The 14,129-nt window shown below is 44.0% G+C and overlaps 2 protein-coding genes across 3 annotated transcripts; one reads left to right on the top strand and one right to left on the bottom strand.

Moving 5' to 3' along the window:
* Positions 1 to 1,022: 1,022 nt before the first annotated feature.
* On the bottom strand, positions 1,023 to 12,387 carry LOC136535955 (ASC1-like protein 3). 2 transcript variants are annotated; one of them, XR_010779061.1, is made up of 8 exons: positions 11,954 to 12,387; positions 11,008 to 11,216; positions 9,880 to 10,035; positions 8,955 to 9,140; positions 8,689 to 8,867; positions 7,959 to 8,339; positions 1,636 to 1,721; positions 1,023 to 1,547 (listed from the first exon to the last, which is right to left on the bottom strand). XR_010779061.1 is itself a non-coding variant. In XM_066528406.1 (6 exons), exons 1-6 carry the CDS (start codon positions 12,050 to 12,052, stop codon positions 8,320 to 8,322), a joined length of 849 nt encoding a protein of 282 aa, XP_066384503.1. In that variant the 5' UTR covers positions 12,053 to 12,387; the 3' UTR covers positions 6,649 to 8,319. The 2 variants fall into 2 exon arrangements, 1 of the variants encoding a protein (XP_066384503.1); XM_066528406.1 differs by lacking the exons at positions 1,023 to 1,547; positions 1,636 to 1,721 and having other exon boundaries at positions 6,649 to 8,339.
* LOC136535954 (uncharacterized TPR repeat-containing protein At1g05150-like) lies at positions 1,760 to 5,357 on the top strand. Its single transcript, XM_066528405.1, has one exon. It carries the CDS (start codon positions 2,633 to 2,635, stop codon positions 5,153 to 5,155), a length of 2,523 nt encoding a protein of 840 aa, XP_066384502.1. The 5' UTR covers positions 1,760 to 2,632; the 3' UTR covers positions 5,156 to 5,357.
* Positions 12,388 to 14,129: the final 1,742 nt, after the last annotated feature.

Here is a 14,129-nt window from a genome sequence, read left to right as displayed (position 1 = left end):
AGGCTTGACCTTTCATTAGGTATAGGTGAGACACAGGCCTAGGAGGATTACATTGTTCTTGCTCATAATCCTAGGTTTGCCAAGGTTTCTAGACAGACCACCACTAGAGATTTTGGTAAGCTGTTTACTGAACATCGTGATATGCTTAAGATTTTTGTGTTGCCTGCTGCTTCTTCTGTTGCTTTGACTTCAGACATTTGGTCTGGTAATGCTAAGGAGGACTATATTAGTGTTGTTGCTCACTATGTGAATACTGATTGAGAGTTACAGAAAAAGGGTTATTGGTCTTAGGCTGATTGAGGTTAAACATTCAGGTGAAAACATTGCTGAAAGAATTGCTGCTGTGGTTGAGAAGTATTGTCTTATTAACAAGATTTTCTCTGTCGCTCTAGACAATGCTTCTTCTAATGCTAAGGCTATGAACACTTTGACACCTCTATTTGCTGGTTACTTGGGTCCTGATCCTTCACCTGATCCTTTGGATCCTAGTAACTATAAGTACAGTCTTGTACATCAACGTTGTGTTTGTCATATCATTAATCTCATTGTAAAATCTGGATTAAAGAGATTGAAACCTTACACAGAAGATTTTAGAACTACAATTAACTTCTTAAATTCCTCTAATCAAAGAATTACATTGTTTAAGGAATACTATAATGCTAAGGATGTTAGACCTAGAAAGTTTGGCTTTAATATGGATGTTAGATAAAATTCTACTTACCTGATGCTTAAACACTTGCTTCCATACAAGAATGTCTTTTCTGTGTTCATTAATTCAAATTATGGTTCACAATTGTTGACGATAAATCATTGGTATGTTGTTGAGAAGTTATTGGAGTTTCTGGAACTCTTCTATGACTCCACTGTTGTTCTATCTGGTGTTTATTATCCTACAAGTTCACTTGTTCTGCACCATATCCTATAGATTGCTTCTCATTTGCATGCATATGAAAAAGATCAAAATCTGAGAGCTATTGTATATCCTATGAAGCTTAAATTCCTTAAATATTGGCAGGACTTACCTCTGTTATATTCATTAAGATGAGAGGTTTCTTTAATGTGCTGCAATTACTTGGTGAATACACTGGTTCTGAGTACAGTTCATACTATGTTGATGTCAAAACTAAATTGTATAAACTGTTTAATAAATATGAGAGCAAGTTTGGTGCAGCTAGGTCTCAAAGGGTTGCACAACCATTAAATCATACAGGTGAGAAAAAGCAGGCATGGGGAAGAATCTTTGGCCGTGGATCAGGTGTTGTTGGTCCTTCCTCTCTCCCTGCCACTTTATTTTCATCTACTTCTGCTGTTTGTGAGCTCTCAGCTTAGTTAGGCAGTGACAATGTCATTTCTTATGAGGATGATTTTGACCTACTTCTGTGGTGGCGTGACCACAAGCTAAACTTTCCAATCCTGTCTATAATGATTAGAGATACCATTTCAGTTTCTGTATGTACTGTCTCTTCGGAGTCTTGTTTCAGTTTGACAGGCAGGATAATTAAGGAACGGCGGCGACGCTTGTCACTAGAGACTATGGAGATGCTGACCTGCATAAAGGACCGGGAGTTAGAAGAAAAAAAGGAACAACATGTTGTTGACAACCGAGAGCTGGAAGACTCATTCTAGAACTTGTACCTCGATGAAGATGAAGCTGCTGGTGGTGCTCCTGGTACTTAGTGAGGTTGAGACTTGACTCTTGAGAGTGTGAATGTGATCTATGACTGTGGAAGAGTAAGTGTGAGTGTGATCTGTGATCTGAGACTTGTCTATCATTTGAACAATGATTTATAAGACTTAATTAAGAGCTGACTGCACTCTTTTTTTTCTTTTTTAGGGTTTCTCACAAGGATGAGTTTTACCTAAAAAGATTTTTAATGAGGCAACATTGCACTAAGCAGCTCATTTTGGTTATTTCTGTTATCTATTGGCTTTGGAATTTGATATCTCTATTGAACTCTGAATGTATTGGACTTTAATTATGTATCTCTATGATTATGGGAATGAAATGAAAGTATGAAACTATAAATGTATTGGACTTTGATTATGTGAATGCAAGGGTAACGGACTGTGGGCTGTCACGGTCCATAATTCTGGTCGTGCTTAGCGGACCGACACGGCACGAAAAATAGCCCATAGTACCGTGTCTGGACCGAAGACCAAGCCCGTAGCCCTAAAAAACACGGCCTGGGAGGCCTGACGTGTCGTGCCATGCTTTTACAGGCCCGTGCCGTGCCAGGCCGGGCCGGACCGTTGGCTATCTATACCAAACCCGCGCCGATGTTGACCAGTGGCGGGCGGTGAGCTAACGAACGTTGCGAGCCAGGCTTGCCAACGCTGCGGTGCCACCCCTCGTGCCGCCCCATCCACCGTCATCATTACCATCGCTCCCCTCGTTAGCAATAGCAAAGTAGCCAGCCGAGCCAGCACACGGCTCCGCCGCCCCCTCCGCTCTGCCATCCCCTCCTCTGAGTCCTCTCCATCCTGGCCGGGCCCACCCGGCATTCCTGAACTCCCCCTCCCCGCATCCATCAAAATCCCCCCACCCGTGTCGTCGCTGCGCCCGCCCCGCGTGCCCAAATTTCGCCGTAATCCGGCTGGTTTTTCTCGTGCGCAGCAGCGGGCCGTACCCGTAATGGCGCTGTCCGCGTCGGCGGCGTCGGCCGGCCGGGGGTCGCGGGCGGAGAAGGTGAGGAGGATCTTCGAGCGCTTCGACACCAACGGGGACGGCGGGCTGGACCGCAACGAGATGTCCGCGCTCGTCGTCGCCGTCAACCCGCGGGTCAAGTTCAGCGAGGACCAGATCTCCGCCATCCTCGACGAGGTGTTCCGCACCTACGCCGAGTTCATCCTCCCCGACGGCAGGGGCCTCTCCCTGCCGGGGCTGCTCCGCACCTACGACGACGGCGCCGGAGACGTCGACCGTGACTTCCTCGCGCTCTCCCTGCCCGCCGTCGACTCTGACGCCTCATCCCCGGAGATCGCGGCGGGGGACGCCACCGCCCACTCCTCCCCGCCCCCCGGCGCTGCCGCCGCCGCGTCGCTGCTCGACGACCACACCAAGCCGCTCGGCGCCGGCGCCGCTCGGCCGTCGGTCAGCTCCCGCGCCGCGGCCGCCGCGCCGGCGTGGGCGACCTCGCCCAACCATGGCATCGCCTTCGACTCCTCCTGGGGTCTCCTCGACGACCTGGAGATACTTGTCAAGCGCCTCCGCTCAAAGCAGCTGCGGAAGGGCTCCATCGACGGAAGCGGCGGCGCCGGCAACAGCAACTTCGACTCCTTCTCCGAGGCCGGGTGGTCCAGGGAGATCTCCGGCGCGGCGGATTCGGCATCCACCGCCGCTCCGTGGGACGAGACGAGCCGCGACTACCTCACCTTCGTCAAGGAACTCGCCGTGCTCCGCACGCGCGCCGACGCCTCCCGCTCGCGCGAGGAGGCCTTCGACAACCACATGGTCATCGGCCGGGCGCTTTCTGAGCACCGCCTCTTCCGAGACGCCCTAGCCAGCTTCCGCCGCGCCTGTGAGCTGCAGCCCACTGACGTCCGTCCCCACTTCCGCGCGGGGAACTGCCTGTACGCCCTCGGTCGCCATGCAGAAGCCAAGGAGGAGTACCTCCTTGCCCTTGAGGCCGCGGAGGCTGGCGGCTCACAGTCCGCAGACATCCTCCCGCAGATCCATGTCAACCTTGGTATTGCCATGGAGGCCGAGGGGATGGTTCTTGGTGCCTGTGAGCATTACCGAGAAGCCGCCATATTGTGTCCATCTCATGCCAGGGCACTCAAGCTCCTGGGGAGCGCTCTCTATGGCGTTGGGGAGTACCGAGCTGCTGAGAAGGCACTGGAGGAGGCCATCTTCTTGAAGGAAGACTATGCTGATGCGCACTGTGACCTTGGGTCGGCCCTGCATGCAGTAGGGGAGGATGACCGTGCAATCCAGGAGTTTCAGACAGCAATTGATATCAAACCTGGCCATGTTGATGCCTTGTACAATCTTGGTGGATTGAACATGGATGCAGGACGCTTCGTACGGGCTGCAGAGATGTATACTCGTGTGCTGAGCATCCGACCAAACCATTGGCGTGCACAGCTAAACAAGGCAGTGGCTTTGCTTGGGCAGGGTGAATCTGAGGAGGCCAAGAAGGCACTCAAGGAGGCGTTTAAGATGACACAGAGGGTGGAAGTGTATGATGCCATCTCACATTTGAAGACATTGCAAAAGAAGAAGCCAAAAGGAAAAGATGATGGTCAAGGGGAGCAGGCTTATGTTGTTGTGGAGGCATCCAAGTTCAAGAGGGTTGGCAGGAAGACTACCTTGCGGCAGGATTTGGCCAATGCTCTAGATATAAGGGCCTTCGAGAGGATGACGAAGCTAGGCCATTGTGATGTGGAGCTTCTTAGAAAAGAGATGAATGAGACTGATGTCCCTGTATCTTACTCAGGCACCGGCATCCCTGAGAAGTCAATACGCAAAGCAGCTCTTGAGGTTATTCTCCGCAGGCTCCTCTCTTTTCTCAAGCCAGATACCTTTCAGGGTGCTATCAAGGCAATCAACGAAAGAATTCTCTCTGTCCTTGATGCTCCTGGCTCTGGTCGTGTTGATCTGGGTATGTTCTTCGCCATCATTGCTCCAATCTGTTCTGGCCCTGTGGATAGGCGCAAGCGTATTGTCTTTGATGCGCTTCTTTGGCGTCCTGCTAGCGAAGGCAGCAATGGTCAGATAAGGAGGAGTGATGCGTTAACCTACATTAAGCTTCTTCGGGCTGTTTATATACCCACCCATGGGGCTAGTGACATGCTCGAAATGCATGGGGAGTCTGACCCTACCATGGTATCATACACGGAATTCTTAGAGATGTTCAATGACCCAGATTGGGGATTTGGGATCCTGAGCACTCTGGTGAAACTTGAAGAGAGTGATCACATACGTCATGGTGGTCACACATGCTCCATCTGCCGGTACCCTATCATTGGATCACGGTTTAAGGAAACAAAACACTCATTCAGCCTGTGCAACCGGTGCTACAGTGAAGGGAAGGTTCCGTCAGCGTTCAAGTTGGAGGAGTACAGGTTCAAAGAATACGGTAACGAGTCGGAGGCCCTTATCGATAAGTGCATGTGCTTCAATTTACATTCTAAGAAGCTGGAAACTGATGCTTGATCATTCAAACTTTGATCTCAAGTGCTCAAGCATGAATCTGTGTATTTCCTAGGTACAAAGATGTCTAGTTAGCTCTCCCACTCTCTTGTAAACTAAGGTGCCTCGTTCGGAGTTTCTCTAAATGTGTCCCGGTTACTAATAACCCTAATGTGTTAGCTGCTGTTTTAAGTGTACGGGAACGAGTAAATGTGAATTCCATACACTCTGTTGCCCCAGTCCAATACACCCTTGCTGACCCTTGCATATTTTTGTTCGAGCAGAACAATTTTGGGATTCTCTTTAATGTTTTTCTTCTTTCGTCTCATATTTTGTGGAGTACTTCAACTTACTGCCATCGTTATGTCTCGTTTTCATTTCTATATATAAGCCAGCTATGGTGTAATTGTTTGCGTGGCACTGGTGAGTTCGCCGTGAGCAAAAGAATTCGAACTTTCCCAATTATGCTTCCTCAATCTGAGCACCTGTAGATTGGTATAATGAGCTGAGCCATGTAAATGTAAGAGAAAGGGCTGGTTTGGTATAACGAACTGAGACAGGTAAGAGGAAGGGCTGAACGGATGGGGCGTTTGGGTGGCCTGCGTTATCAGTATATCAGGAAGAAATAACGCAGGACCTCGCTACTGCAGTCGACATGTATCAATTCAGAATCGCAACCCCCTGAACCCCTGGCTGATAGGAGTCATGACGGTAATCCGGGGTTTAGATAACCCCTCTGTTAGGCACTTAACAAGCTACATCGTCTCGATCACATACTAGTAAGGGCCCAGATTGTCCGAGTCGCGAATAAACCGAAGAACGCAGATAACCAACACACTTTAACGGTGCAAAGCGTCAAGATTTACAAGCAAACCAGCAAAAGATAGCTACCATTGCTTACATGACAAAGAATGACAAGAAAAGGAAGTAGTAGATTAGTCTTTTTTGTTGATTTTGTAGTTGATTACTTCAATGATTCTCTAGCATATATACAGGGGTGGTCTTATCTCAGGAACCCTCTTCGAAGGAAATCCTCAAGTTCCCCACGAAATTGGGCAAGTTCCCATCGAAATAGATTTGAATTGGACTCAGAATTGGAAAACTAGCTTGCCTATTTCAGACACCGGCTTAGCCGATTTCCTCAAGGAAGCCTAGCCAAACTCCGAAAGCTGACTAAGCATGTTTTGCTGCTTTCATCTCCAATTTGTTGTCAATGCACAATTCCTTCACCCGAGCTCCAAATTATACAATCCGCATGTGTTTTTTTGATCGCCTCGACGAACGAAACACAATGGTGAAATTCATTCCTCATTTTGGATAGCTTCACAAAACCGATTTAGCCTGTTTGGAAAACATGCTAAGCCTGCTGCTGGATAATTTTTCTAATGTTGCACTTTCTTTTTCCGTGCCCTAAATTGGGCAATCTATATATGTTTTTCTACCGTCTCGACAAGAGAAACACAACAGTGGAGTCTATTTTGCATTTTCAGAGTGCAAAAACCGACTTAGCTTGTCACCTGTTTCTACTGGAAATTCTGGATTCAACGTCCTTTGACAATTTTGGTTGTCAACAAGTTTATTTGTACCTCCAACAAACCATCCAAATACATATTAGTGAACGAATCCAAACAGCTACTACTAATAATTAGGTAGCAAATACGTCAAATTTACATCACTAGAGCATTTCCAACAAATTACATATCCTTATCTTCTAAAAGTCTATAGGCGATATTTTATTGTTGGTAGTGTAGTTTTTTCTCCTCCAACAAATTACTTCCTGCGTTCCAAATTATAAGTCGCTTTAACTTTTTTTGGTTCATCTATTTTACTATGTATCTAGACATACTATTATATCTAGATGCATAGCAAAATAGATGTACCAAAAAAAATCAAAGCAACTTATAATTTGGAACGGAGGGAGTAATTACCAATACCCTTTACAAGTGGATACAGAGGATTGGATGGATCTCCTACATTTGAGGGAGAGAGGGGTTAAGTAGTTCCTTAAAACTTCTAAGAGCAACCCCAAGAGAGTTAGCTAGAAAAAAGATTCCAAATTTCCATTTGAAGGGGAGAGAGGGTGGGTTTTAAGCAGTTCCTTAAAACTTGTAAGAGCAACTCCAAGAGATTTAGCTAAAAAATATTCCAAATTTTCTGGGAACAGCTTGGGTATATTCCCATAAGGGGATGACCTCAACCCATGACTCCAAAGTTCAAACCAAATATTCACAAAATTAAGATCGCCCCATCCCATCCCATCCCTATTCGCCCCTGGAACCAAAACACATGCTTATATTTTAGAACGAAGGTTGTAGTCATTGGTTCCGTTATTAGCACCAGTGGATCCAAATTGGGGTTTAGTCAGTGCCCATCCGTACACATCATTGTTAAAAGTAGCATCCATATTGATTCAATACATTTTAGCCTCCTTGCATTTATAGGAGTATAAGATTGTAAAAATATTGATTCAGCCCTGAAGAAACACAAGTCACGGTAAATTTAAAAGATAACCAAAACATAAGTCACGTTAAATTTAAAACATACCCGATCATATGAATATTGTTCCATTGAATTTGAGTAGTTCAGAGTACATTTCATTTTTTTTATTTGACTAGTATTGAAGTCTAATTTGAGATAATATCATAACCAAATTGGATCTAAACTATACCTGTATCATATGCATAGAATAGGGATAACACTATTCAAAAAATTATATAGCTGCATAAAGCTCAATGCACATCACATGAGATCATTAAGATACAGGTGAGATTTACTCCCAATCAAAAGAATCAATTTATTACCATCAATTAGAACTAAATCTACTCACAGGTGAAGTATATTGAACATGGTACAGAGGGGGTTCTTCAAGCTTCAGGAAAAAGCCCGTACGCCCTCTCATGTCTTTCCCCATATCAAAAAAGGTGAACCAAAATTTTTTGAAGGAACCTTCAAGTAAGCTTGCTAGCTATACCCGTCATGTATAGGACCTGCTCCACTCTCGGTCTAGCCATGTTTGATATCATAAGGCAATATACAGAGATTAAACTTTTATATCCATGCCCAAGACTTACCAAGATCAAAACAATAAATTCTGGAAGCAGGCATAGAAAAGTATTGGCGAAGAAATGACACGTTGATGTCAAAGAATGAATCTCCCATTACTCCTCATCCTCGGAATCAATCTCCCATTACTCCTCATCCTCGGAATCTGCATTGTAGCAAAATAAAATAAGTTGAACTCACACAGATGCCTTCGCCACTAGGGTTTCTATCCAACGAAAGTTCACATATCTATGCTATTATATTATTATGACATGACAGCTCGTAAAAATGTGCGTCAATCCATTTTGCCAGAAGAGAATCTGAAATAGAAATGCTGGGCCTGTCAATAACACAGATGCCATAAGGATCCTCTACTTCTTTTACCTAAATATAAATACTGTAATAACGTAAATGTCTCTTGTTTCAAGAAAGATGTGCCAAAAATAACCTCTTATGATTCATGGCTCAATGCAAACCAACCATTTAAGTAATTCCACCAAAGAAAATTCTCTTACCAGATCGAACATCATCTGTAACTTGTCCTTTATTATTCAATTGTCTCATTATCATCAAACATATGAGTTTCCACCAGTACATATGGAATACAAGCAACGTGAGAAGCATTGTGTTCAAGATGTAGTACAAAGCTGTCGGGTATTCATCCAGCTTCCTCAAGAATGCGATGGAATGATAGCTGGCATTGCAACGGCAACAACAGTAAGTCTAAAACTACAAGACTACAGAAACAGAAAGTTATCACAAAGAGAAGTAGCAAACAAACCTCGAGGCTTTGATTATCCAAAATGGGAAGTAAATTAGACGCAATAGCAGCCAGGAGATAGCGAAGAGACCGAAAAACAAGCTAGCCCCCAGCTCTTTTTCTGTGTACTTGCACAATTTGGCAGTCTCAAGAAACACATCACTTGCATCATGAAGAGCGAGAACGATGGTCCCAATTCGGAAAAATCTGAAAGTGAGCATAACTTTCATTATCTTAAAATAGCAATACCCTAGGCCAACCGGAAGCACATAATACCCAAAAAAAATGAGGTGGAAGCAAAACTGGTAATACCATGCTAGCTAAGCACACAGATTATCAGAAAAGTAATGTACTCTTTAGGCCAGTCTCAGTGGGGTTTCATGTCTCAGTTTCCAGCACACCCATATTTTGGAAACAGTGCAGAAGAGTTTCATCCCCATGAAACTCTCTCTACTCCCATAAAACTTTTATTGTCTCTCTCTTTATCAATACAGTGCCATGTCAGCATATTTAATGCCCATGAAATTCTCATGAAACCCCGCCGGACATAATTACACTTCAAGGGAGAAAGGCAAATTAAGGACTAGAACTAAAACATCAAGATCAACTGATGCCAATACTTACCTTTACATCTCATTGCCATTGAGAGTTCGCTTTTCTATTGTATACATATAATCTTAGATCCAACTGTTTATAGATACGTTTTGAGGAATCAAACTACCACGCTTTTCTCACTCTAGAAAATATTGACTACTCAAAAGATCTGAACAATTATCTAAGTTTAGCATATCCTTGAATTCTTGTGTAAGTTATGGACTAATTGATTACTCTGTAGCCTCATAAATTCACAATATGATCAGTTGAACCCAAATAGACAGCACCAGAATATGAGAGAATGAAGTTGTGAAGTGCAAATACATCATTAAGTGCACGGAAAAAGATTTACCCGGTCAGATATGAAACTCCAATTAGAGTAGATGTTATTACATGATGAGACATCATTACAGCAAAATCTTTTCTGCGGGTTTCCCAAGCAACAAGAGCACCGATGCTGTAGATATAAAATCCACACTGGCACATGTAGAAAAGCATCAATGAGGACCTGAGAGAAAGCAGAATATACATTAGAGGGAGCAAAAATCACCACTTTGCTCCAGAGAACATGTTAAGTGGTCACAAGTAATATGCCTGGGTGTCTTTCACTTGTGGAAATAAGTTTAGAAGGATGACAGCCCCCAATATAAGCCATTCAGTCAGCATGGGTACAAGTACAAGGTGTTTGGTGGTGCTGGCATTGAATGGCACAGAGCAAAAATTTGTATAGCCCATTTTTATCAGAAGGCCACAAGACGTGCCCCTGCCGTTTGTAGGAAAAATGGCAAACAGAAGTAAACTTGAAGCTGTTACATTCATGATTTATATGGTTACAGCTGGTAGCGGTTTAGCAGTAAAAAATTCAAGATGCATAAGCTATGAAAACAACCATGCTGAAGAACTGAAGAAAAGGCAGTAGCATGTTTACAGACTTTGTTTGTAAATTGTATGCATGTGGCATGCCCCCAATATCACCTTTGACTACATCAAAAATGGAAGACTAAATAACAACAGTGTATGAATAGAGCTATACAAGTAAGCTACTCCGTATTGTTCTTACTTTCAACTTTTCAGGTGCAACTATCAAAATGGAAGAGTAAGAACACACAGGTGTTGCAGTGTGAAATCCTAAATAGGTATGGTTGCATGAAAAAAGTGTTTTTTTTGTAACATTCAATCCTTAACAAATAACAAGGAAAATGTTGATAACAAGCAAATGATGATTTCCACAGTAATCGCACCATGCACTTAAATGCCCTTGAAAATTCCAAGGGCTACACTTCGAAGAACATTCAAAGGATAATCTGTCCTAATGATATAGTCAAGTGCTGTCTCTTCAACTTCAAAGAGACTGGATATAGGACATGTCAAATAGTCTGCAATACCTATACAGCGAAACCTAGAAACCGAAAGTAAGGGAAAACGCTCCGGCAGGACTAGTATATTTAAATAATTTATTGAGGAAACAGTATGCACTCACGCGATGGGTTGATTTGGCCAGCCATCAAAGTATTGCATCATATCCAATGACCATGGTTCCTGCTTTATTATCATGAGGACCCATGCTTGAACAGAAGCATAGTAGGTAAGTTTCCAACTGGACTCTGAGAACTTGACAATCTTTGCTTGCCTGGCCTCATCATTCATCAACTTAGAAGCTTTGGTGTTGAAAAGGTAGACTGCCAATGGCTGGAAAACATAGCAAAATGTTAAGATGTGTAGTTAAACTGCCATGTAATGTCAAAAGGTACTGTTCACACTGAAATTTAGAAAAACGATCTGATGCCAAGATAATCAAGAGGTTTACATATGGGCACAGCTATATGAGTAGCATTGTCCTTATATAGAAAAAAAAAACTTGTAAATACAGCACCTAGCCACCATATTTACATCATCACCTCTATTGGGCACAAACCTTCTAGACAAAGAGAAGACATATAGCTAACTTGCAGCAATTCAGGAAAATATCATGCAATTGGCAAGCCATGTCAGATGTAGATTTGTTAGGTGCAAGGTTCTATTGCAAGCAATCCTTGCATAAGGACAAAGTTATTGATCCACGCTCTACTGCGAGCACATAATAATGCTGCTTAAACCGCACCCAGGGCATGAGAACGAAAACGCAAGCTCTTATTAAGCCAGCACCGTTGATCCTAAACAGAGTAGCAGCCACCAGTAACACAATTAACGACCGGTTTCCAGTTTGGAAACAGGCACGTCACCCGCATTCGGATGATCCCCCGTCGGACGAGCGGGATCAACTGATCGGTTACGAAGATGCAACGAGCAGCGGCGGAGACCACGCCCCGCGCCCGCGTCGCGACTCGCGACGGGGAGCATTGGGGCGCGGGAGCGAAACCGGGGAGACCAGAGATCTCGCGGAACCCGGCGCGAATCTGGCGGTGTCGGGACGGGGGAGATTATACCTTGTAGACGAGGCGGTCGAGCAGGAGGCGGGCGCAGAAGAAGGCGAGGGAGAAGAGGAGCGCGACGGAGACCGCCTCTCCGCCGCGGACCGCCGCCATCGTCGGCGCGGGCCAACCAACCAACCGAACGACCTCCTCCCCGCACCGGCACCAGGAGACCGTCCGCACGGCGACGCCACCCACACGCTACGGCCGCTCGCGCGCGCGCGGATAATTGAAGGGCTGGCTGCGAGTCGTGGCGTAGCGAAGGGGGATTAACCGGAGGAGGAGCGAGCGGCAGAGGCGGCACGCGCGCCTATTTCTACTAGTCGCTCGCGCAGGCAGGCGGAGACGGGGGAGGGGGGGCGCACGCACGTGCGGGGGGGCCAGCCGGGAAGGGAGGAGGACGATGATGTGCGTGAGCGTAGCTGCGGGATGGAGATTTGGATCTCTCTCACACACACAACACACCCCAGTCGCTCTCCCCGGCTTCCGTTGCGTTTCCTCGTTTTGGATCGGCTAGAGCCTTGAGCGGATTCGATTCTGGAGTTAATTGAAGAATGTTGTTGGCTTTTCCTTCACGGCCTTATTTAAATTCTGGATGTAAAGTTTTGGGTATTGCATTGGGTGTTATATAAGGTGTCACATATGATGTTTGTATACTAATAAAAAATAAATTACTGAATCCGTCAGTAATCTGTGAGACGAATTTATTAAGCCTAATTAATCTGTCATTAGCACATGTGTTACTGTAGTACCACATTGTCAAATCATAGACTAATTAGGCTTAAAAGATTCGTCTCGTAAATTAGTCATAAATTATGCAATTAGTTATTTTTTAGTCCATATTTAATACTCTATACATGTGTCCAAACATTCGCTAGGATAGGGAGTAAACTTTAGGAGAAGAAACTAAACATGAGATAAGATACTCTAAAAGGAATAGGTATACTTCCTCCGTTCTATAATATAGTGCATTCTAACATTTAAAATTTATCATCGAATATAATACATTCTAGAGGATAAAAATCAATTTAACATTAAATAATTTCTATTTATCAACCAATCATCATTAATCATGTTAATAATAACCAGCCTGTTCGTTTGTCGGTTTCAGCCGGCCCAAACCAACCAGACAACAGTGTTTTTCTCTCACAACAAATCAGCACCAGCCAGCCTAAACCAATCCAGAAACCAACCAACGAATAGAGTGAATATCTGATTAGAAAATAAAATGAGGATACATGTGTCTCTTAATTTGTCTTAAAATTTCTAAAATGCACGTATCGAGTCACTTGCCAAATGATTTTGGTTGCGCTGTCTTATTATTAATTATTAATCGGATCTAAAAAAACTACACTGTAGAATGTCGGCTGGACAGATCTGGCCGTATTGCTTAAGGACATTCTGTTCATTTTGTTTATCGTGACTGCTGCCTTAAAAACGAATAGAGCCACTCTGTTTTCAAATTTTTTTCCTCCTTTGCTTTGCTGCTGCCACTTGGCATTTAAAACCATCTGGGACCGTTTCCAATAGTAGCGACCCAAACCCAAAATGCATCACGCATACGGAAAAAACGGTGTCCAAGAGAATAGGCATACCAAACACCTATTTTGCGTAGGAGAGAGAACCCAAATGTGCGTCCTCCCTCTGTCTTCTCTCTCCTTGAAAGTGCAATCAAACCTTAATTGTGGGCTTTGATGATAATGACCACGCAATTAGAGAACTAATGAGATTTATCGAGATATCAAGCAAGGAATTCATGTTCGAAGATAATACACGAAATAGAGAAACCTCCAATTACAAATGTTACTGAACCAAACATTACTCGGATATCATGAGTAATGTTATTGAACCAATCATTACTGGAACAATTCTCACTAACTTGGGTGCTGCTAAATCAAACATTCTTATTGTATGCCCCATGATGATGTAAGAGAAGCACATGGAAAATTAATTTTGCAATTTCAGTAGCACAGAGCTACATGGGGATATCTCAAAAAAAACTACTAATGGTTAGGGCATTTCATGAATGAATAGTTTCTGGAGAAGATAGAAGCAAGCTTTGGTGATTGATGAATAATGAACAATACTGGAATATAAAGATGATCTTGGGAAAAGTGACACGTTTTAGAAGCAGAGGGGACAAGACATGCTGGTGAAATTGATCAGATTCTGCTAGCTGTTTTGACTTGAT

This window comes from Miscanthus floridulus, chromosome 2 (genome assembly GCF_019320115.1).
Source record: "Miscanthus floridulus cultivar M001 chromosome 2, ASM1932011v1, whole genome shotgun sequence".
NCBI classification, from domain to species: Eukaryota; Viridiplantae; Streptophyta; class Magnoliopsida; order Poales; family Poaceae; genus Miscanthus; species Miscanthus floridulus.
This window is presented reverse-complemented; position numbering and strand designations above follow the sequence as displayed.

What these genes read in the sequence shown, in the direction of transcription:
- LOC136535954 (XM_066528405.1), top strand. Translation starts at nt 2,633, where the DNA reads ATGGCGCTGTCCGCGTCGGCGGCGTCGGCCGGCCGGGGGTCGCGGGCG.
- LOC136535955 (XM_066528406.1), bottom strand. Translation starts at nt 12,052, where the DNA reads ATGGCGGCGGTCCGCGGCGGAGAGGCGGTCTCCGTCGCGCTCCTCTTC. An exon ending in GGAGTTTCATATCTGACCGG is followed by an intron (nt 9,141 to 9,879) that starts GTAAATCTTTTT and finishes GCTCACTTTCAG; the next exon opens with ATTTTTCCGAATTGGGACCA. An exon ending in TGGATAATCAAAGCCTCGAG is followed by an intron (nt 8,868 to 8,954) that starts GTTTGTTTGCTA and finishes TTGCAATGCCAG; the next exon opens with CTATCATTCCATCGCATTCT.